Raw genomic sequence first — 22,416 nt, 5'->3', positions numbered from 1 at the left:
ACCATGTTCACTAACTATTGTAACATCCTCTGGGCCATGTTCACTAACTACTGTAACATCCTCTGGGCCATGTTCACTAACTACTGTAACATCCTCTAGGCCATGTTCACTAACTACTGTAACATCCTCTGGGCCATGTTCACTACTTACTGTAACATCCTCTGGGCCATGTTCACTAACTACTGTAACATCCTCTGGGCCATGTTCACTAACTACTGTTACATCCCCTGGGCCATGTTCACTAACTACTGTAACACCCTCTGGGCAATGTTCACTAACTACTGTAACATCCTCTGGGCCATGTTCACTACCTACTGTAACATCCTCTGGGCCATGTTCACTAACTACTGTAACACCCTCTGGGCCATGTTCACTAACTACTGTAACATCCTCTGGGCCATGTTCACTAACTACTGTACCATCCTCTGGGCCATGTTCACTAACTACTGTAACATCCTCTGGGCCATGTTCACTAACTACTGTTACATCCCCTGGGCCATGTTCACTAACTACTGTAACATCCTCTGGGCCATGTTCGCTAACTACTGTAACATCCTCTGGGCCATGTTCACTAACTACTGTAACATCCTCTGGGCCATGTTCACTAACTACTGTAACATCCTCTGGGCCATGTTCACTAACTACTGTAACATCCTCTGGGCCATGTTCACTAACTACTGTAACATCCTCTGGGCCATGTTCACTAACTACTGTAACATCCCCTAGGTAGCAGGGAGGTAACTTACTAGACTAGATCATAGTTGCCTCAGATTCCTGCGGGACAGAAAGATGATTGACTGTAATGTGTGGATGTTACGTTCCCCAGTTTCTGTGTTGTTGTGGGTTTGTATGTATGTGTATGTACTTCAGGAAATGGCTTCCTGGATTCCCCCAAGGATCTGATTGGTCAGCCCCATTGAAGATTGGTGCTGACACCGTTAACATAAGCTGGCATTGTTATTCAAAGTCTTATTGAAACATGTTCTCAGAACGTTAATTAATGATCTTCAAATAACCTATAATTTACATTCTCTGAACATTAATATAACCTCACCAGGAAAACAATCACGGAACCACAGTAAAACGTTCTAAGAACCTCCCTGCAACCTAAAAATTAAGTTCCCAGAACTGACGAAATGTTCACTTCTGTTCGAAGAACGTTTTAAAAAAGCATTCCTCTTTACTAGTCAGGTAACTTATGAGACTAGATCATAGTTGCCTCAGATTCCTGCAGGACAGAAAGATGATTGACTGTAATGTGTGGGTGGTGTCAATTTAGACGTACAGTGTCGGCCGCATAGAAGTTTCCAATATTTTAAAGCACAAAGGCTCGTCCACATTGAAGTTGTCATTACATGTCAGTATGGGGTCATTGGAAACTGGTGTCATATTTTAACTTAAAGGAAAAATACACTCAAATACGATATTTTTGAATTTTTGTCATTAGTCCACTGTTGATACAGTACCCAAATGTTTTGCAAGACAAGTTTTCTTAGTTGACCCTCGGATCCTGATCGGTTGGTCCGAAATTCTTAGTTGACCCTTGGATCCCAGGTCAGATCCTGCTCGGTGGCCATGGACCTTGGGTCTGTGTGAAAATATGAAATACGGACTAGTTTCAAAATTATATTTGAAGAGTTTGAATGCTGTATGAATGATTGTGCAACACTTTTGAATGTGGGTCAAAAGTAAATAAATAAAATGTTTTTTCGCCCATCTACCAGTCGTCCCCGCCTCCCGCTAGCACAGCAGGTGGGAGGCTGGGGCGTCAGCGTGCACTAGCTAGCTTGATAGTTAGCGACACCGTGTGCTTGCTTGAAAGTTAGCTATCACCCAGTGTCGCCTCCCATTTGCTGTGTAACGGAGTCCCCTTTAGGACTAGCTGGCTCCCTTACAATAAAATATTGCAGTTTTGAAACAGCAATAAAAGTGCAGTAACTGCAGTCGACTGTGGTATTTTGGATGCAGTATAATTACTGCAGTAAAAAAAAACGGTATTATTTTGGACGCAGTATTTGCAGCATACTGCAGTTATACTGCAGTGTACTGCAGTTATACTGCACTATGACTGCAATCTTTTTTGTAAGGGCAAAGTTACCACACAGTGTCCTTCGCTACCCGCCTGCCGAACACCTGCTTTCACCGTTGTTAACAGAACTGCGGGAAAACAGTGCGAAGGACACTGTCTCACGGTGTACAGGTAGCTTGCTATCATTGTTGCGCCTGCCAATTCTTCTGTGGGGTTTATAGGCTGTTGGCATCCAACATTATTGTGCATTAATTTTAGGGCTAGGTGTGCCACTAGCGGGACAACTTCCTGTGAAACTGGAGGGTGTGCAATTCAAATAAATAATCATAAAAATTATGGATATTAAACATTTAGGTACATATGTGTCTTACATCGGTTGAAAGCTTAAATTCTTGTTAATCTAACTGCACTTTCCGATTTAGAGTAGCTATTACAGTGAAAACATGCCATGCGATTGTTTGAGGACGGTGCCCCACATAAAAAAAAATGTTTCACCGGCACAGGTTTCATAAATTCATAAATAGCGATAAAATATTCAATTTCTTTTTGAAAATCTTTCTCTGATTTGTCATCCAAGTGGTCCCAGCTATAACATGTAGTGCCGTTTTGTTAGATAAAATCCTTCTTTATATCCCAAAAGGTCAGTTTAGTTGGCGACATTGATTTGAGTAATTCACTCGTTCAACATGCAGAGAAAGGAATCTGAAAGTCTACCCCTAAACTTTATTTCAACAAGTCAAAATATTTACTCCTCAGTACCCTGAAATGTAATCAAAATATAATATTTCTTATGGAAAGAAGTATGTTCAATAGGAAACCGATTTTAGCAAGTGTGTCCTGTCTTCATGACGCATGTAAACACGAATTTCCAAGACTGTCCCTGTACTAAAACTGATGTTTCTTATTTGTTTTTGAAGTTACAAGCCTGCAACCTTGAACATAGACTGTTGACACCCTGTGGAAGCCATAGGAATTGCATCCAGGGAGCTAATTTTCAGTATGACCTTATACTTGCCATTCTAAGAAGATGGTCTCTCAAAAACAAAGTTCTGGTTGGTTTTTCTTTGGATTTTCTCCTACCATATCTATTGTGTTATATCTCCTACATTATTTTAACATTTCTACAAACATCAAATCGTTTTTTTCCCAATAGTACCAATTATATGCATATCCTGGCTTCAGGACCTGAGCAACAGTCAGTTTACTTTGGGCAAATCATTCAGGCGGAAATTGAGAAAAAAGTGGTCTAGCCCTAAGTTAACAGCACCTTCTGTACTGAAGCACCCACACCTCCCGCCAGTCCTAACTTAAAAATTGACCATAGAAGTATAAAGAGGGTTTCCTGCAGGTGCAGGAATGCCCACATGCAGCAATCATCCGAAATGCGGGCTGCAATTGCACCCTTCTCACTTGTTTTGGGATAGGAGGAGGATGCAGCAGAAAGGAGGGATAGTAGGCTTTGTAACATGAGTTTCTGAAACATGAGGTTGTTCTTTGCCTTTATGAAGAATAAACTGAATGAAAGAAAGTACAGGGAGGAAAAACCGACAGGGAAATCGTCTATATGAGCCTCCCCTGTGAGCGAAATGACCCCAAAAAATTTACTTCGGGCGGTGCTCACATGGTCATTTATATACATTGGATACTGAAGGGCAAAGGGTCGGTGCTGCTCTTGGCTCCTATTTTCAAGACCTGAGCTATTAATGACTTGAGTAAAGTGTGATATTTGTCAGCATAAAGCTGAGTGACTCACTCATACACTGGTTTTGTGGCTTTAGTTCAAAATAAATATGTTGTACTATAATGCAGAGCTACCGACACATTCTTTGTGATCATCTTTAATAAATATTATTGTTGACCAATTTAAACCGCCCATGTTGTGTTTGCGAGAGGTAGATTGATAGCCTATCTAGGCTAGAGAAAATATTGTATCCTAATGTTGAAAGGCTGCCAATGATTTGACTGTGTAAATCATGGTGGATAGGTATAAGAAATATCAGGACAACTTCTCTTCACTTAGGAATCTTTAATTAACTCTCCAGATGGTAGGCTACATGTTCTCTAGTATTCAGACCTCTAGTATTCAGACCGAGCACCTTGCGCTGTGGTATGGATTATTATTATCAAATCATTCAAAACCAATCTCCGGCTGTGTAGACTAATACTGTAAAGCATATCTACATTTACTTTAGAACAAAAATATAGGTTATTATAATGAGTTAGACCTGAGTTAGGCATATAGAAATAGCATACCAAAATCTATTTAGCTGTACTACATAAGTCGTTTTTTTTTGTTGGTATCTGTACTTTACTTTAATATTTCTATTTTTGACAACTTTTACTTCACTACATTCCTAAAGAAAATATTTTACTCCATACACTTTCCCTGACAACCAAAAGTACTCTGTACATGTTTAATGCTTAGCAGGACAGGAAAATTGTCACATGCTGAAGTTTAACAAAAGAACACGTGCTCATCCCTACTACCTCTGGTCTGAATGACACGCTAACACACATCTATATTTAGTAAATAATGTCTGAATGTTGGAGTGTGCCCCTGGCTAATCGTACATTTAAAAAAAGGAAATTGTGCCATCTGATTTGCATAAGGAATTCTAAATTATTTATCATTTTACTTTTACTTTTGATACTTAAGTATATTTTAGAAATGACATTTACTTTTGATACTTAAGTGTATTTAAAACCAAATACTTTCAGACTTTTACTTTCACTTTTACTTGAGTGACTTAATATTAAGGTATCTATACTTTTACTCAAGTGTGACAATTGGGTACTTTTTCCACCACTGCATAGCGGGAATACTAATCTAGACCTACAAATTATAATCGTTGGGAATGCAGATGGGAGACTCCTGATCAGAATACCAGGCAGGCAGCCACTGCGAGTGGAGTTTACCAGTCAAATTGCCAGGGTTAGAGGTTCCAAATTCGTTCAAAATGTTATATTTCAATAGTACATCCACCACCACAGAGTGGCAGTAGCTAGCTTTTGTCACAGTCACACACACACAAATTGTTAACTTGCCAATGCCGAAGAAGATATGTACATTTCCGGATTTCCGGCTATGTCGCTTTGGTCGCCAAAGTTCCACTTTCCACACGTGTTCAACCAGGTGCATTTGTTTTTCTTTGCGAGTTTTATCATATTTGATTTACGTAGCCTACTAGCTAGCTCGACTATTTGGATGATATATCACATGTTATGTAGCCGCTAGCCATAGTAGCTAGCTATAGTAGCTAGCTATTTATCCCAACATTGATCACACTTGTGCGCGTATGTACGAAAAAGTCAACTTGTGTTTTTATATGCACGTATTTTGCTAATCGAATTATGGTAACTAGTTAACGTTACATAGCTGCTAGCGGTCATGACTATCCATGCTGTCACATTTAGGAAAGAATGGAAAACATTAATATTGTCTTTCTCTTACAGAGAGAGAAAATAGGATATGCTGCAGCCACCATGCTAGGGACTCCAACATCCACCAATCAAGGGACAAGTGAGAATTCCATGTTGTTTGAGATGTCTCGAATATCCCCTCTTCTATTTGAAGACACTCCTGAATTAATCTCATCAGTGGCACCTGATACAGTCGAGGGATGCAAAAAAAACAAAAACAAAAAGAAGACTAAAGCACTATCTGAACAGGGATCAGAAGAACCGGCAATTGAGCATAATCAAAAGGAAGGTCACCAGTCGACAGTAGAGAAAAGGGGTGAAGAACCTAAACATAAAGAGCAAACAGTGACCGTGGTGGAGAAGGAGAGGAAGAAACTCAAAAAAGGAAAGCAAGAGAAGCAGCTAAATGTTGTTCACGGTGAAATGGAGGTACCAGATCCTGAGGAACAAACTGGTGGGAAAACAAAGAAAAAGTCCAAGAATCTTCAAACACAACAGGTGGGAGCAGAGGGAGTGACTGCTGATGAGAAGAATATGAATAGCCGGAAGAATAAGAGAAAACATGATGACATTGAGCCAGAACGGGTGATAGACCGTGGCCTCTCAAAGGCTGCAGTAGACGTTTCAGCTGTAACTGCGCCAGATGAGGCCAGAAAGAGTAAGAAGAAGCACAAGAACAGACAAACAGAACTTGAAGAGGGAGCGGAAAGCTGTCGGACAGTTTCAAGAACAGCATGGATCAGCATTGAACAGCAGGATCCAGAAATCATAGAACTGCACACTGAAACAGTCAAGAGTGGTGAACGTATGGTAACTGAGGCAGAGGAGAACGTAAAAGAGAAGAGGAAACAAAATAAGAAAAAACACAGAGAGAGTGAACTGAATGATTGTCCAGATAAAGCAGACCGTCCAGGTATAAAAGAACAAACTGAAAGAAAATTGAAGTCAAAGAGGCCAAAAACAGATGGAGGGTCTGCCGCTGTGGAGGGCAGCGGGAGAAAGAAAAAACACCGCAGAGTGTCAGACAAGGGAATGGCCAGTGTCCACTCTGCAGCAGATGTTTTGGATTTAGCTGTTCCAAATGACAACAGGACTCATGATGCTGGAGCAAACGGTGAGACAGAGGAGGGCGCCCATTCAGTCATTGTTGAGACGGGGACCCAACAACACAACAAACCCTGCCTAAAGGAAGAAACTCTAGGGTGAGTAGATGGAAACCTGGTTCACTTGTATTGAAGTGTGAATCTAGCGTATTTTGAAAGAGTGATTTCCTAAGTGAACACAACCATTGACAGTAGGGCAATTCCACAATAAGAGTGATGCTGAGACTCAGATTTTTCATTTTAATGTATGCTCAACAAAAAACAATGTATGCAAAGTTAAACGAACCATACAAATCTTGGCACAATGATGACGTTTAACCATTTCCACTGAACCTTTTACGAAACACTTATTTAAGCTACTTGTTGAACAGTGCAGAGGCAAAGATTGGTTACAGAATGAGTGCACCAGCTGCACGAACCCTGTACAATTTTCTGTAGAACTTTAACTTTGCAATCATTGGTTTTTGTTTGACATTTTTAAAGTGAAATCAGAGTCCCCGCATCACTTTGTTACTGTGGAGTCGCCCAGATGCATTTGCTGGTGAAAACCAGACATTTTGTGAATGCAGTGTACCAGAATATAATTTTGAATTTTCTCCCCTCACTATGCTACAGTGTGGACGACTGGCAGGCTCTGAAGGATCTCAAAGAGTTCATTCCCAACATTGAGTCAAAGTCGGTTGACGAGATCCAGAAGATGATAAAGTATGATCTTGATCGATTCAAGGAATTCCGAAGACAAGGTAAGCTTATTCTTCAGTCGCTCATGGTTCAATAATTTTGAGTGTTTATCACGCCGTTATGTAACATTGTAGCAATGATATGTAAGATGTTACTGTGTTTAGAGATGAGACTGAAAGTATTATCATATGTTTTATCATTTTAGATCTAACCAGTTGAGCCCATGTGGAATCTTCTGTTGTTCCCAGGCCTTTCCCTGAGAAGTGGGAGATTCAATGGGCAGGAGAACGAACGACTGAGGAGTAACGTCTACGACTTCCTGTCTCTCACTGGGATTCAGAGTGGCTCTCAGCTCTTCCATCCACAGCGCTTCAAAGAGGAAGAAGCAAATATCAAGAAATTGAAGAGGCATCACAGATTCCATGAAAGAATAGGTGTGTTGTCTTGTAGCCAGGTTAATTAGATTAGAGAGCTTTCTGACACAGCCGGTTTTTATTCACATTACATCCCTGTTCTTCAGCATTGTCTACAGTGGTCAAGAAAATATGCTTAGGAATTTCCCAGAAAACTGAACTCACCTCGTCCTAACCTGTTGTTCCAGGTGAAGGAATACCCAGGTCTTGGCATCAAGTCTATATTCGTGGGAGGAAAATGTTTGATGGCAGCAACTACAAGGGCAGGTAAGACAGGGCTAGTTACTATAAGGAAATTACCCTCACGGTCACTAACAGCTATGACGGCTCACGTTATGTTGCCTCTAAATACAGTGTACGAGAGTATTGTAATATTGAATTGACATTTTCTTTAGTGTTCACAACTGTGCTCTTGTTTTAATATGAACCACTTCATGGTTTGCTAACATTTGCAGACACATTGAGGCACTTTGAATCCTTATTTCCTTGATTTCCTTACCGAAGGTTCACCAAAGAAGAGCTTCACTCTTTGAAAAAACTACAGACGTTGCACGGCAACAAGTGGGCGAAGATCTCGGCGTTGACTGGCCGAAGCGAATCGTCCCTAGAGAAACGTTTCGCTCAAATGTGTAAGTCGTTGGGAACTGTTCCCCCCGCCCCCACCGCCCTAGTTATTGTTATTGTTGATGAAGCGGAAGAGAGGAATATCCAGCATCGTGGCACATTTTCTTTATCACAGTCCATATTCTGCAGTTCTATCATGCATGCAATGATGGCCCAAGGAGATAAACTGTGGTGTGTTTCAAGTATCTTCTTTGTTGTTGTTGTTGTAATATCCCAAACAGTGGCAGTTCCACCAAGTACACATTACAGCTTTAATGTATTGACTCTGACATCCTTGCCGGACATCCTGCTCCACTTATCTTTTGGGGGAAATGGTTGTTAGCTTTGTATGACCTGGGGCAATGCTCCCGCCTTGTTTGGTGTGTATTTCTCAGCCGCAAACAAAGGCGCGTGGACTGAGGAAGAACTGAAAAGACTAATGGAAGCTGTGCGGAAGCACCTGGTGGGACAGGCAGAGCCTGGCAGTGGACCGGCCACCGTCAGGAAAGACCAGCTGTACAACAACATCCCCTGGACAGATGTGTGCCAGGTGGTTGAAACGCGCCACTGGTCCCAGTGTCGAATAAAATGGTGGGCAGGGGGTTTGAGGAGTCATGTTACAAAATAAACAATTCCCATTGAATTGTTTACACAAATGTTTAGATTCAGAACTTTTGTCTGACTGTTTAGACTGTGTCTTTGGTCCTGTTTTTCCAGGTTTGCTGTTTTGAAGCACAAAATGGCATGTGGACAACCAGTATTCAGTGGCGGCACACAATCCTTACAGGGCAAGGTGGATTTGATCAAAGCGTAAGTGTGTTCATTTCCATTCAGTCTATGCGCTTTATTAGCCCAGTCTAGTGCCGTTGACTTCCACCTTTCTGAACTGTTCTGATACACAGGACAAAAGGTAGACATTTGGTCCTGATATCTGCATGTGAAACTGTTGCATGGTGAATTTTTATCCATGTCATTTTTGACCTTCAAGGTTGAATGCAATGCAGATAGAAGATGCTGCAGATATCGACTGGGAAGAAATTGCTTACACAATTGGGTAAGAGGTTGTTATTAAACACAGATTGTTGTTTTAGACAATGTGTCATGGATGACCTTGTGTTTATAAAGGTGAGATTTTCACCAGGGGAGATTTGTATTGGGTTAGCATTCACTTTTAGGATTGTCTAAGTCTCTGAGTACAACACTGCATGACAAACCCTTTACAAATGTTTTCCATCTTCTAGGAGTGTGGAATGCAACAGTGCATGTCAGTGTGATGTACGTGTGTTGTAATGCAGTGCTATGGGCTAACATTTGTATGTATTTAATTAAAGGGATGTCACGCCGCGCTACATTCAGACACACTACTACAGGTTAAAGGTAGCCAACGTTCCGATGTGGCAGAGCATGTCCTTCTGTGGTAGGTGTAAGCTACTGTCATAAACACTATCCTCTTATTTTACAGGGCAGGGGAGAGGACAGAAAGAGTGGGTCAGGTTCGAACCCAGGCTTACAGCAGTAGTACACAGTACCTGGGAGCCCGAGGCAGCGGCTTAGACCACCTCTCTATCGCTAGGTTAACATTTTGTTAGAATTGTTAAGTGTGAATCACTATGATCAGTTGTTTAGTATTTTTAATGTATTTTACCTTTATTTAACTAGGCAAGTCAGTTAACAAATTATTTTCAATGATGGCCTAGGAACAGTGGGTTAACTGCCTTGTTCAGGGGCAGAACGACAGATTTTTACCTTGTCAGTTTGGGGATTCGATCTTACAACCTTTCGGTTACTGGCACAACGCTCTAACCACTAGGCTACCTGCCACTCCAGAAATAAAGGGAGAGGAAATGTTGCTATGTCCCCCTTGACTGTACTATTTAAATATAATGATACTTTGGGGAAGAGAGCTTTGATATAGTCCCAAGTCACACTTATTCCCTATAAAGTGCACTCCTTTTGACCATGGGCCCTGGTCAAAAATGGCACACTATATAGGGACTAGAGTGCCGTTTGGCACGCACATGGTTTGCTGCAACCATTTACATATTTAATTTTCTTTTCAGAGATCATCGACTTCCTCAACAGTAGAGTTCTCCCCAATTTTGAAGAGCGCCTCCAAGTTCTGATAAACTCAGGAAAGATGGTGTCCAGAAACGATCCTCAAGAGCTCTTTCTCCTCTCTGAGATCTTTGATAATGAGGACAGCGACTACTACAGTGAGGTTCAGAACAGTTAAAAACAAAGCACATGGACCTTGCTTAAGTTCCCTGTGGGGGTAGCTGTGTGCCCGTTCTTTCATTGTGGTTAATGACGATCAACTTACTTGTAATTAAATGTTAGTTTGGTTTTCTGTAAGACATGTCATCACCCCATAACGATTACTTTGATGTAATGCATTTTGTGGGGGGGATATGGTGAATACTCCGGTGACCAGCTGTGTAATTGTTTTGTATTGTGTGTTTGCAAAATCTGACTGAGGGGACATTTTTATAGTCCCTTTTTTTTTGAGAATAAATGTCTCCTGGCTTCTTGTTGCTCTGTCTTGATTGGCCGGTCTTCATCCTTTGCGAGCATGTTTATGAAAATCACTAAACCAAAGCCTCTTAGCGATTGACTACAATTAACAGAGCTGACAACTGGTGTTGAGCATCATACATTTTATTTAGTTATGTGAATGTATTTGACTGCTTCCAATTGTGCTTTGTTGAAGCTTTTCTGTCCACTGTCAGCATGTTTGATAGACATGACATACCCTTGGGGTCGTAATGGAAACCCAGTCTGCACAAGATTCTCAAACAGGAATATCTGAACTCTGCTCAATAGGGCATGGAACAAGCAAAGAAACCCATGTCCCATGTATTACACATGTAGTAATGTGCTGCTAAAGAAACATGGGCTAACAGTATTAAGTGTGTAAGAAAAGGAAATTACATTAAGATTCCCTCTTCAAGAAACAGCAATAGCGTGAAGACATATTATCCATTGGCAGTCGAACAGTTGAAAGGAATGGGGATATCCAGCTAGTTGCACAAATGAGTCAAGTGAAGGCTTTGGGTGAAGTTGCCACTAGGGGAAACCTGACCCTGGAGTGGTTCAGACACGCAGACCAGCCATGGCCCTTTCAAGGGGATCGCTGCTCCAGTACCCATGGTCCCAGCCCAAGAACCAGCCAGTGAATGTGGGAGGCTCATGACCTTGCTTTAACTTCACTATGGGTGTACTGCTATCCCGCTTGGTAGGGTCTGTCTCTATGTAACGAACAGCTGACCACAGAACAGGAAATAGGCAGGAGGAGTGAGGAAAGAGAGAACAGTTAATTTAATGAATCGGCACATTTAAGTTCCCGTCTGCACTTTTATCAGGTAATTATATAATCTTGTTTTAAACCCACCATTGCTTACCTGAGGCTATACCCTCCGTCTTCTCCTCCTCATGAGCTTCACCTCCGATCCAAACAAAGATCTGATGGGTACATGGAAAATAGCGAATCAACAGGGGTGCATTATTAGCAAAACAAGAGTTGGGCGCGTTCAGCAGGATGCAACGTTTCTGAACGTTCAGATCTAAATATGCTATGTAGAACAAACAAGCCCCTCACATGTGGAATAAGGAATCGCTTTGGTTCATGGCATTTCTACAATGTTCGGCTACTGAACGTGGCCCTGGTTGCACCTTGACAATCCCTCTACTAGTCACCTGTTCCCAGGTGTCCAAGAGCATGACATCATCTGGGGCCAGGTCTTCTTGTGTCATCTCCCCAGGCACCTCTTCAATCTGTGGAAATAGTATTGTGGCATTTTGATAACGGGCCAGGTCAGTGCACATTCAGGAGGACAAGAAATGGTTGCCCACAATTATGTATAAAATGTGGATCAAAGGCTATTTCATTCGCAGAGGAAACTGAATTTGTCTAAATGGATATTCAAATCATGTAAAAAAAAATTAAACAGGAATGGAGCAAAGTGCTATACTACAGTTATAACAGGGCAGACTCACAACGAACTGGCCAGTTTTGTTGGAGCAGGCAAACAGGCGTGGTGGATGAACGTCCATTTTGTTTTTCAGTCTGGCTGAGGTACGGTAGTCTGCTTTACCTCCTAGAGCATCCCAAAAGTCATCTTGACACAAACACATACATACAATTGTGGATCTGGAAGAAGATGGAGCTCATGGATAAGCTTTGTCTTATATCCTCATGATCAGTAACATTCTGTGGCTATTGGCTAAACACCATCTCCATGTGAATTCGACTGCTGACAGGGAACGTACCTGCTTCTTCACCCTCGGCCAGCTCTGAGGCTGAGACCCCTAGACGGTCACTTAGCTTTTGAGCTCCATGTTTCTCACTGTCACTTGTCCCCTTTCCCACCCATATGAAGGAGGATGCCGGCGTCACCAGCACAAACACATCGTTGGAGTTCAGATTTGAGGCAGCAGCATCAACCTTGAGTGGAGAGAGGAAGAGAGGAGGCAGTGAAAATACTGTACACTGGAGGTACTAACTACAGTTCTGCCATGGCAAACGGACTGTAGTCATCTTCACCAAGAAACCAACCATACATCACAATAGCTGGCTACTCAACTATCTACTGGGGTGTATTAGTGTAGTTTCGGCTTGTTTGCTTCCGTTTGGATCCTAGTGAATACACCCCAAGAGTAACCAAATAGGTGAACCTACGAAACATCCTTTATTGAGCTCTTCCCACCTCACCTTCTATCTCCTGTTACTCACCTCTATGGCACGTGTGCAGCCAGCAGGGTTGGACCGCACCTGGAACAGCTGTGTGTCTGCAGCCTGGGCCTGGCCACCCTCTCTGGAGGTACCACCCTGGTGCACTACCATCGGCTGCCCCCCGAAAAGACTCATGAGGTGGGCAGGCTCCTTACCCTGGATCACCCGCACCTTCATCACGGTAGAAACAGACAGAAAATCATAGAGTGAGTCAGATACCTGGCTTTAAACCTAACCTTCCCTCATTTCATTTTACAGACCAATGCTCTGACCCTGTTGATATCCGTGTCTAAATCCTGGCTTAGGCAGGCCACCAAAAATTCTGAAATTTCCATCCCCAGCTACAACATTTTCCATCAAGATATAACCGCCAAAGGGGGCAGAGTTGCAATCTATTGCAAAGATAACCTGCAGAGTTCTGTCATACTGTCCAGGTCTGTGCCCAAACAGTTCGAGCTGCTACTTTTAAAATTCCACCTTTCCTGAAATAATTCTCTCACTGTTGCCGTTTGTTATAGACCCCCCCTCAGCCCCCAGCTGTGCATTGGACACCATTATTGAATTGATTGAAGATAGATGGGTGGCAGAGTTTGTACTGTTAGGTGACCTAAAATGAGATATGTTTAGCACCCCGGCCGTCCTACAATCTAAGCTAGATGCCCTCAATCTCACAAAAATTATCAATGAGCCTACCAGGTACAACCCTAAATCCGTAAACATGGGCACCCTCATAGATATCATCCTGACCAACTTGCCCTCAAAATACACCTCTGCTGTCTTCAACCAGGATCTCTTTGGTTAGCGCGATGAGACAAGGATATCCCTACCGGCCAAACCCTCCCTAACCCGGACGACACTATGCCAATTGTGCGTCGCCCCACGGGCCGGTTACGACAGAGCCTGGGCGTGAACCCAGAGTCTCTGGTGGCACAGCTAGCGCTGCAGAACAGCGCCCTTAACCACTGCGCCACCCGGGAGGCCCAATAAGCTAGCATAATGCAAGTAAAACTAAATGCATGCTCTTCAACCGATTGCTGCCCGCACCTGCCCACCCGCCTAGCATCACTACTCTGGACGGTTCTGACTTAGAATATGTGGACAACTACAAATACCTAGGTGTCTGGTTAGACTGTAAACTCTCCTTCCAGACTCACATTAAGCATCTCCAATCCAAAATTAAATTTAGAGTCAGCTTCCTATTTCACAACAAGGCCTCCTTCACTCATGCTGCCAAACATACCCTCGTACAACTGACCATCCTACCGATCCTTGACTTCAGCGATGTCATTTACAAAATAGCCTCCAATACTCTACTCAGCAAATTGGATGTAGTCTATCACAGTGCCATCCATTTTGTCACCGAAGCCCCATATACTACCCACCACTGCGACCTGTATGCTCTCGTTGGCTGGCCTTCGCTACATATTCGTCGCCAAACCCACTGGCTCCAGGTCATCTAAGTCTTTGCTACGTAAAGCCCCGCCTTATCTCAGCTCACTGGTCACCATAGCAATACCCACCCATCGCACGTGCTCCAGCAGGTATATTTCACTGGTCATCCCCAAAGCCAACACCTCCTTTGGCCGCCTTTCCTTCCAGTTCTCTGCTGCCAATGACTGGAACGAATTGCAAAAATCTCTGAAGCTGGAGACTTATATCTCCCTCACTAACTTTAAGCATCAGCTGTCAGAGCAGCTTACCGATCACTGTACCTGTACACAGCCCATCTGTAAATAGCACCTCATCCCCATTTTGTTATTTATTTATTTTTACTATTTTGCACCCCAGTATCTCTACTTGCACATCATCATCTGCACATCTATCACTTCAGTGTTAATGCTTAATTGTAATTATTTTTGCCACATTGGCCTATTTATTGCCTTACTACATTTGCACACTCTATACATAGATTTTTCTTTTGTGTTTTTGACTGTACGTTTGTTAATCCCATGTGTAACTCTGTGTTGTTGTTTTTGTCGCACTGCTTTGCTTGATCTTGGCCAGGTCGCAGTTGTAAATGAGAACTTGTTCTCAACTGGCCTACCTGGTTAAATAAAAGGTGAAAAAAACATTATAACAATCCGTGACCATGGAAACGTATTCCTATAGATCCAGCGTCTGCAGACAAAACAACTGACTAATATTGTTAAATTCTGTAATCCAGTGCATCTTGATTAAAAATGATCTGGACCGTATTATCGGGGCCAGACAGCGACAAATCAAACGATCCAGTCACCTGTACTGCCCCTCCTCCCAACTCGTCATCCAGCTGAGCAGCCAAGATGGCCGAGGCACCAATTTCATCCTGGCTAGAATCCACTCCTTGCCTGTGAAAAAGGAGTAATTTTCAAGTGCTATTCACATACATTTATGCTTAGGTTATATCATACAGTATATAGTTGGTTTAGATGTGTCTGATACAGTATGTAACAAAAGCCCTGGTGCACATAAATGATTAAGATACAGTAACGATAGAAGGACAATAGCAGTTTTTGCTGTAAGACTATGTAATAACACAAAGCTTCCAGAAGGATAATCTCCATTGTCTTTACCATATGTAGATGACCTGTCCGTTACGCCCTCCATGCTGGTAGTTGTAGAGGATGATGTAGCTGTCTCCCCCATAGAATCGTCCGTAAGTGGAGGGCTCCACAGGCACCTTGTCAGCTCCCTCAATACGCCAGATCTATGGATGTTAACAGGTAAACACAGCTCTTACTAGTAGTCGTCCATGAATGGAAAAAAGGTAACACCCCTTGCAGTTCTTTTCTCAAGGCTTGTTTGTGAGATTGTGACACCTTTTTGGTAGGTGTGCAGCCCCATAGTCATAACCCTTAGGGGCTGTAAGTATCCCTTTTCTGAGGACACAACTATCCTAAACCTTGAAACACAATATTTAAGGTTAACTACCATCGTACTATATGGTGTTTACTCAGGAAACCCCAGTGTCCCCGGGAAAAAAAAAAAATCCTTACCTGCTTCTCTCCATTCCCCTCGTCCACCATCCCATGCTGAGCCGCCATGGCATCCGAGTGATGGAGAGTGGAGGCATCGAAGGGCACCTTCTTGATCTTGGCGATTTTGTTGGACACGTAGGCGGTTCCCAACCCCACTGTATGGTCCGCGTCACGCCAGATTTTGAAGAACTGCTTGAACAGAGGGGTCTCCCCATTCTCAGGTAGGATCTGGATCTGGGTGTGTTTCGGGTAGCCCATCTTTGTGATAAACTGTTCGGCAGCACTCATCGCCGCACTTCTCTCCTCTTTGTTAGCGTCCTTACCTGTTTTTATTCCAAATAAACTCATGATTAAACTGCAAAGGCAGAAGAACTAAGTGATTTCCAGGCACAACAGTATTCAAAAGTAGTTTCTAATCTAAGGGAACATTAAAGCTTGGGGTTTTACAGTCAAAAGAAGTCATAGAGACCAGCTGCTGAGAAGAAACCAATACCTTTCCAGACAAAGATCATGCCATTGGGGCCATTGTCCAAGATAAAGCAGTCACTTGACTCCAGGGCATTCTGTGAAAACGGGTTCTCCGATGCTACCATATCAATGCCCATATCCCCACTGGCATTAGACACCTTTTGAAAAAAACATTTCAATGTAATATTGGTATTTGAAGGTCTGCTCAAAAACTGCTTATTACATAATAATTAACGATTAAATTGTTTAATTCGAAAATGGATCTGACCTTGTATAATTTCGCCAGCTTCCTATTGGACACGTCTGTATTTGTGTCATCTGCTTTTGCCTCAGGCAAATCGGGTTTGGGTCCAAGAATCTGGAATAAGACTACGAGAGTCAGGCATCTCACAGCAAATTAGCACAATTATGTTAAAAAGTAACTAACTATAGATGTTTATTGGAAGCATATAAACAGTTGCATGATTTGAAGTGTATAGAAATGAACTAATTTTTTCCGTCCCTTTCTCCTTATTGAAAGACTCACCTCCAGCATCTTCTCACATTCTGCCCCCTCGTCACATATGTACAACTCAGCCCGCCCACATCGTTCATTGTCACGGATATCCTTTGACACCTGAGTGGCCTTCAGCTTCTCAAAGTTATTGGCCTTGGAACCACACCATTGATAGACCTCCTGTAATAGAGACGAGTGAAGATGATCAGTACAGTGGACCAAGTGTAATAGTGTAGCTCCTCTGCCTGTTGACTATGTTAAAGCATACCGCAACATGTACAAATTATATTTTACATTATTCATGACCAAAACTGTATTGATTTCAAAGTGGATTACTTACAATAACAGCTTACTAACATGGGCAATGACTATACAGTCTTAGCCTACAGTGTACAAATACATTTCCACTAAAATCTGCAAATAACTTCACTAAATTAAATCAGTATATGTTTCCTTGATTTGTACATAATGTAGATAGTTTGCTGTAGAAACTCTTATAGATTTCAGTGAACTCACGTTGCCCAGGTCGAGGATAAAGATGTCTCCCTGGTTGAAGCTGTCCCAACTGACTGCTACCTCTGTGGCTCGAACCACACGCCGACCCCTGACCTGGAGCATACGCTGCACCTTAACCTCATTGGACACCACATGCTTGAACCCTGAAGCCACACCCCCTTTCTAAGGTAAAGATTGGGAAGATAATCAGTAAGGTAAGTGGATGAGTTCTTGAGATAAGTAAATACATTTAACAAACTTATTGAATGTCTTTCAACATTGCCAGTAAAAAGCACGAGCTGACACGCACCCCAAAACGATGGTGGAGGTGCTAACTAACGGAATAGTAAACTTTCTAAAAATAAATACATTATTGCATACTCTATATATACACCATATGCTTCCAACAATTTAACAGGTAAACCAACATTTTGGCCCACAGTACCTTCTACCCAGCACACAGTTCCTTCTTGGGTAGAAGGTACTGTGAACACTGTAGAAGAGACTGTGCCAAAACGTTGGTTTACACATTCAATTGTTAGTAGCACACGTAGACTGTGCGACTTCCTTTGTTTCTCTTTACACGCTTTTGAACATTACCATGTACTTCAGTCCAGTTTTGAAGTAGCCTGAAAATGTTCTTGACTCGTAACCCTGCACCTCACGGTACTGAATAGGTTTGCCACCCAGGTAGTCATCTATTTGGATGGTAAAAATGGCTGCTGCTCCACTCTCATCTTGTGTACAGTCATCTCCTGCAGGACCAGAGAAATAGCGAATGGTCACATTTCAAACATTATTTTCACAAATAATGGAATGGATTTCAATTGTAAAAGTGCATAAGCACACATCAGTGGACTGAAAATGTACAAACACTATACAGCATTTCAAGAAATACAGTCATTTCCACCAGATCAAGTTTTACCTTGCCAGAAGTGAAGGTCATACTGTAGATGCCCAGAACGTTGCTTGATGGTATTAAGAACAAGGTATGCGTCCCCTGAGTAGAACCCGCCATACAGACTCTCTGGCACAGCCACCAGGTCCAGACTCTCAACTCTCCACACCTGGAGCCCAGGCTTCTTCCCGGCCCTCTTAAACTCAGGATGGTACGCCATGCTATATGGGGCAGGAAAAACTTCCCATTCAACTTTGATACCTGTCCCTAGGATAGCCTGGAATCCAGACCTGTTTTGTGATAACATTCCACTCCGAACTGATAGTTAGGGATCATGTGCCAGTTAAGAGTTCAAATAAGGTCTGTGGAGAGACACAGCAGTTAAACCAGAGATGTTCTCTAATGTTGATACAAATAACTTGTCTGAGCAGAGAAAGAGATGAGGGAGTGCTCTCATATCTCTAGCCAATCAGTAGCATTAGTCTCATCTTGCCCAAGGGCTTTCTCCATTATCCTCCCCCACACATGATACACTAGGCTAGTCCCATCCCAAAAACAAAGAGGGGTGAGTGAGTTCATTTTGCATGGCCTGGTGCCCCGGGTGGGCGGAGTTTAAACATTTTAGACCATTCCATTGGTCCTTAAGTGAAATCTCCACCCAACCGGGGCACGCTGCCATGCAAAACACTGGCCATTGTTCCAGCTGCCAACATTATTTTTCTTGCCTGGCTACCAATCCGCATCACTCCGGCCAAATGCCTCACCCACTAACATTTCTTCTCCATTATGACCAATAGAGCAGTCATATTAAATTCCGTATGAGTCATCAGGCAATATTTTGTCCCCCCTACAATAAAACCACCTTCTGCATGGAGGATGTTCTCATGTCAGCTGATAAAACATTATTTTGCCCTGGTTTAATTAACAGATACTAGTTATATCCTCCGTTGGTTAACCTACTTTCCCTTTACACTTTTCAGAAAACTAATGGACACAGATTAAACCTGGTCCTGGACTGAAAAACACTTTCAAATTGAGAATCTCCATTGAAGACCCTTCTTAGTCCAGGACTAAGCTTAATCTTTGTCCAGGAAACTGGCCCTATATCATGCCTAAGGCTTCTCTTACAGTTTATAAACTGCCCAAGAAACCTCTCACGATTATTGTGCAAGGGAGTCATTAATCACGAGATAAGGTACTACTTGAGGGAGTGCCTCATGACTACCCAACATCTCATAAATTAACATTTGAGAAGATAAGGAATTCAATTAAGAAATATTTTCTAATGTAGAAAACAACTGTTTACAATTTAAATTGTAACATTTATTCAACATCCTACTGGATGGAACATCTTAACTTTGTTTTAACAAAAACAAAAATCCACAACGACATTTCATTGTTGTTTCTGACTTTCAATGAGGAAGGCAATCAAGAGAAATGGAGAACATAATAAGCTATTCTAAAGTTGTAAACTTTTCATGTCAAAACAAATCTTCATTCAAAACAAAGTAGCCTACCTGGTGTGCAATAATAAATAAACGATTATGCGTGTCGTTAGCGGCTGGTATCAAGAGGTTGCTCAGCGATAAAGTGACACCGCGCTTCCGTAGATTGTGCGGGATAAAATGACTGTATGGGCGACTCCCTTCTGCACCAGGTACAGGTAACTGCCAAAATAAAGGAAACATCAACATACATCGTCTTAATAGATCGTTAGACCACCATGGATGGCTACGTTTAGACAGCCCAGTTCTGATATTTTTCCAAGTAACATAATCACAAAATATGTTTTTCAAACCTGATCTGATTGGTCAAAATTTGTGAAATAAAGATCAGAATTGGGCTGCCGATGACCCAACAGCTTCAATGCACATTGGCATACATTCCACAAGCGTCTGGAACTATATTGGAGGGATGCTACACCATTCTTCCACAATTTGGTGTTTTGTTGATGGTGGAGGAAAACGCTTTCTCCACCATCAATTCTGGAGGAAAACGCTCCAGAATCTCCCATAAGTGTTTAATTGGGTTGAGATCTGGAGACTGAGACGGCTATCCACAGTAAAAAAAAAAAAAAAAAAAAAAAAAAAAAAAAAAAAAATATATATATATATATATATATATATATATATATATATATATATATATATATATATATATATATATATATATATATATATATATATATATATATATATATATATAGTATTCCAATAAAACGATTCTATTAGAATCCAGAAGAAAGATCTATCAGATCAGATTGTATCTTTTAGGAGTCCAATAGGACTGGTTCCAAAATCTGATCGGATTTTCTTTTGGATTCAGGATTTTTTATTGGAATCCTATAGGGTAGTACCCCGTATAATCGGCATATTCAACAGCGTTTAAGAAATATATTACCTTCAACAGTGTTATCTTGTGATCAATCCATCAATGTTTTTGAATTATTGGTGTCGTCAAAAATGTTGCCAACGGGTTAGCAATTATAATGTTTGACATTTCAGTGAAAATACTACTAGGTCTACGATCAGCTTTTGATAAGCGTTTTAACAAAAAAAAAATAGGTCCCGTATTATCGGCATACGGTCCGCAGTTATTGGCCACCTTACTATTTTGTTCAATTACAAGATACATCAGTTTAATTTTGTTCAAAAAAGAGACACCAACCTCGTATCCGAAATGTTTACTAGATATCTGGCTAGCCTTCCAGTAAAAAAAAGAAATGTCTTGCCCGTCAACTTTTCATTGTGTAGCCCGGTGCGCCTTTCTGTAGACTCTAAAAACGGTTCTTCACCAACATCTTCTTCAGTGTTGTAAACAAACAATGTCTCATTATTTGTTTTACAGATGAATCTTATGTAGATAAAAGTAGATAACAGTTTAATACTAACATATGAGTATGAATAATTTAGGTAAAAAGTTTGATATTAAATGGTGCGGTCTGTCGCGCAGTCGAATTTTACAATATACAGCGTGTCCCACAAAATGTGTGTATATATAAAATATATTACTGAAAACTCTCAAAACCTAATTTACAGAAATTGCAATGAAAATCGGTGGTCAGCTAGCTAGAAGGGTGTATTTATTCGCAAGGCTTACCGTTATTTTCTAGGTCATTTAAACGTTGAGCTCGAATTGATTTAATCCTCCAACCGCTAGTGTCCGAAGTTAGTTTTTTTTTACTAGGGTAAAATGTTTGTTTTTTTAATGGGAATCAGAGTTATGTTATAGTTTGTTTTTCCAGCAGGACATATAGATATAGAGACGGATACAGAAAATGGTTAATTAATGGCACAGACAATTGGCTGAGCTTTGGCTCAAACAGAGGTCACCGAGGGGGCATATCTGTTCCGGAGCCAGGAGTTTAGACAGCTACACCAGAATCCACCACACTGCTGTGATTTTTCTATTAGATTATTGTATATACAATCCAATAGTACACGCATAATCCTATTGGATTCTAATTGGATCCTTGTATTGGAATCCTATAGGAGTTTAATGTCCGTGTGCGTGTTTGTGTACAAGCGAGAGAGAGAGAGACCAAAGAATGGATGCAGAGCATAATTTGGCCATACCCGCTAATTATCAAAATCCAGAAAAGAGCCGTTAAATTCTACAACCGCCTAAAAGGAAGCGATTCCCAAACCTTCCATAACAAAGCCACCACCTACAGAGAGATGAACCTGGAGAAGCAAGCTGGTCCTGAGACTCTGTTCACAAACAAACAGACCCCACAGAGCCCCAGGACAGCAACACAATTAGACCCAACCAAATCATGAGAAAACAGTAGGCAGACCTGGCTCTCAAGAGAAGACAGGCTATGTGCACACTGCCCACAAAATGAGGTGGAAACTGAGCTGCACCTCCTAGCCTTCTGTCAAATGTATGACCATATTAGACACAAATTTCTCTCAGATCACATAGATCCACACAAAAAAATAGAAAACAAACCCGATTTTGATAAACTCCCATATCTACTGGGTGAAATACAACAGTGTGCCATCACAGCAGCAAGATTTGTGACCTGTTGCCACAAGAAAAGTGCAACCAGTGAAGAACATACACCATTGTAAATACAACCCATATTTATGTTTATGAGTGTAATGTTTAGTGTCAATCTTTAT

General features: G+C 41.6%; 2 protein-coding genes across 7 annotated transcripts; one reads left to right on the top strand and one right to left on the bottom strand.

Annotated features, from left to right (window-relative positions):
• The first annotated feature begins 5,000 nt into the window (after nt 1-5,000).
• LOC110490383 (transcription termination factor 1) lies at nt 5,001-10,780 on the top strand. Of its 3 annotated transcripts, none has more exons than XM_021563747.2 (11): nt 5,001-5,162; nt 5,483-6,651; nt 7,168-7,295; nt 7,482-7,667; nt 7,835-7,913; nt 8,151-8,275; nt 8,645-8,840; nt 8,967-9,059; nt 9,238-9,303; nt 9,581-9,666; nt 10,310-10,780. In XM_021563747.2, the coding sequence occupies exons 1-11, from the start codon at nt 5,091-5,093 to the stop codon at nt 10,480-10,482; spliced, it is 2,373 nt and encodes a 790-aa protein (XP_021419422.2). In that variant the 5' UTR covers nt 5,001-5,090; the 3' UTR covers nt 10,483-10,780. The 3 variants fall into 3 exon arrangements, with proteins under 3 accessions (XP_021419422.2, XP_021419423.2, XP_036800633.1); XM_021563748.2 differs by having other exon boundaries at nt 5,104-5,323; XM_036944738.1 differs by lacking the exon at nt 5,001-5,162 and adding an exon at nt 5,364-5,383.
• A 94-nt stretch (nt 10,781-10,874) lies between these two features.
• Nucleotides 10,875-20,326, bottom strand: LOC110490384 (gelsolin). 4 transcript variants are annotated; one of them, XM_021563752.2, is made up of 16 exons: nt 19,810-20,326; nt 18,320-18,654; nt 17,995-18,149; nt 17,416-17,577; nt 16,930-17,079; nt 16,672-16,761; nt 16,429-16,561; nt 15,954-16,258; nt 15,531-15,664; nt 15,215-15,305; nt 12,979-13,149; nt 12,516-12,690; nt 12,243-12,364; nt 11,943-12,020; nt 11,638-11,708; nt 10,875-11,509 (listed from the first exon to the last, which is right to left on the bottom strand). In XM_021563752.2, the coding sequence occupies exons 2-16, from the start codon at nt 18,597-18,599 to the stop codon at nt 11,470-11,472; spliced, it is 2,157 nt and encodes a 718-aa protein (XP_021419427.2). In that variant the 5' UTR covers nt 18,600-18,654; nt 19,810-20,326; the 3' UTR covers nt 10,875-11,469. The 4 variants fall into 4 exon arrangements, with proteins under 4 accessions (XP_021419427.2, XP_021419424.2, XP_021419426.2 ...); XM_021563749.2 differs by having other exon boundaries at nt 10,876-11,509; nt 11,648-11,708; nt 19,810-20,323; XM_021563751.2 differs by having other exon boundaries at nt 10,876-11,509; nt 11,648-11,708; nt 18,320-18,532; nt 19,810-20,323.
• Between the last annotated feature and the right edge of the window lie 2,090 nt (nt 20,327-22,416).

This window comes from Oncorhynchus mykiss, chromosome 15, assembly GCF_013265735.2.
Source record: "Oncorhynchus mykiss isolate Arlee chromosome 15, USDA_OmykA_1.1, whole genome shotgun sequence".
NCBI classification, from domain to species: Eukaryota; Metazoa; Chordata; class Actinopteri; order Salmoniformes; family Salmonidae; genus Oncorhynchus; species Oncorhynchus mykiss.
The sequence above is the reverse complement of the archived record's forward strand: the minus strand, read 5'-3'. Positions and strand labels throughout refer to the sequence as shown.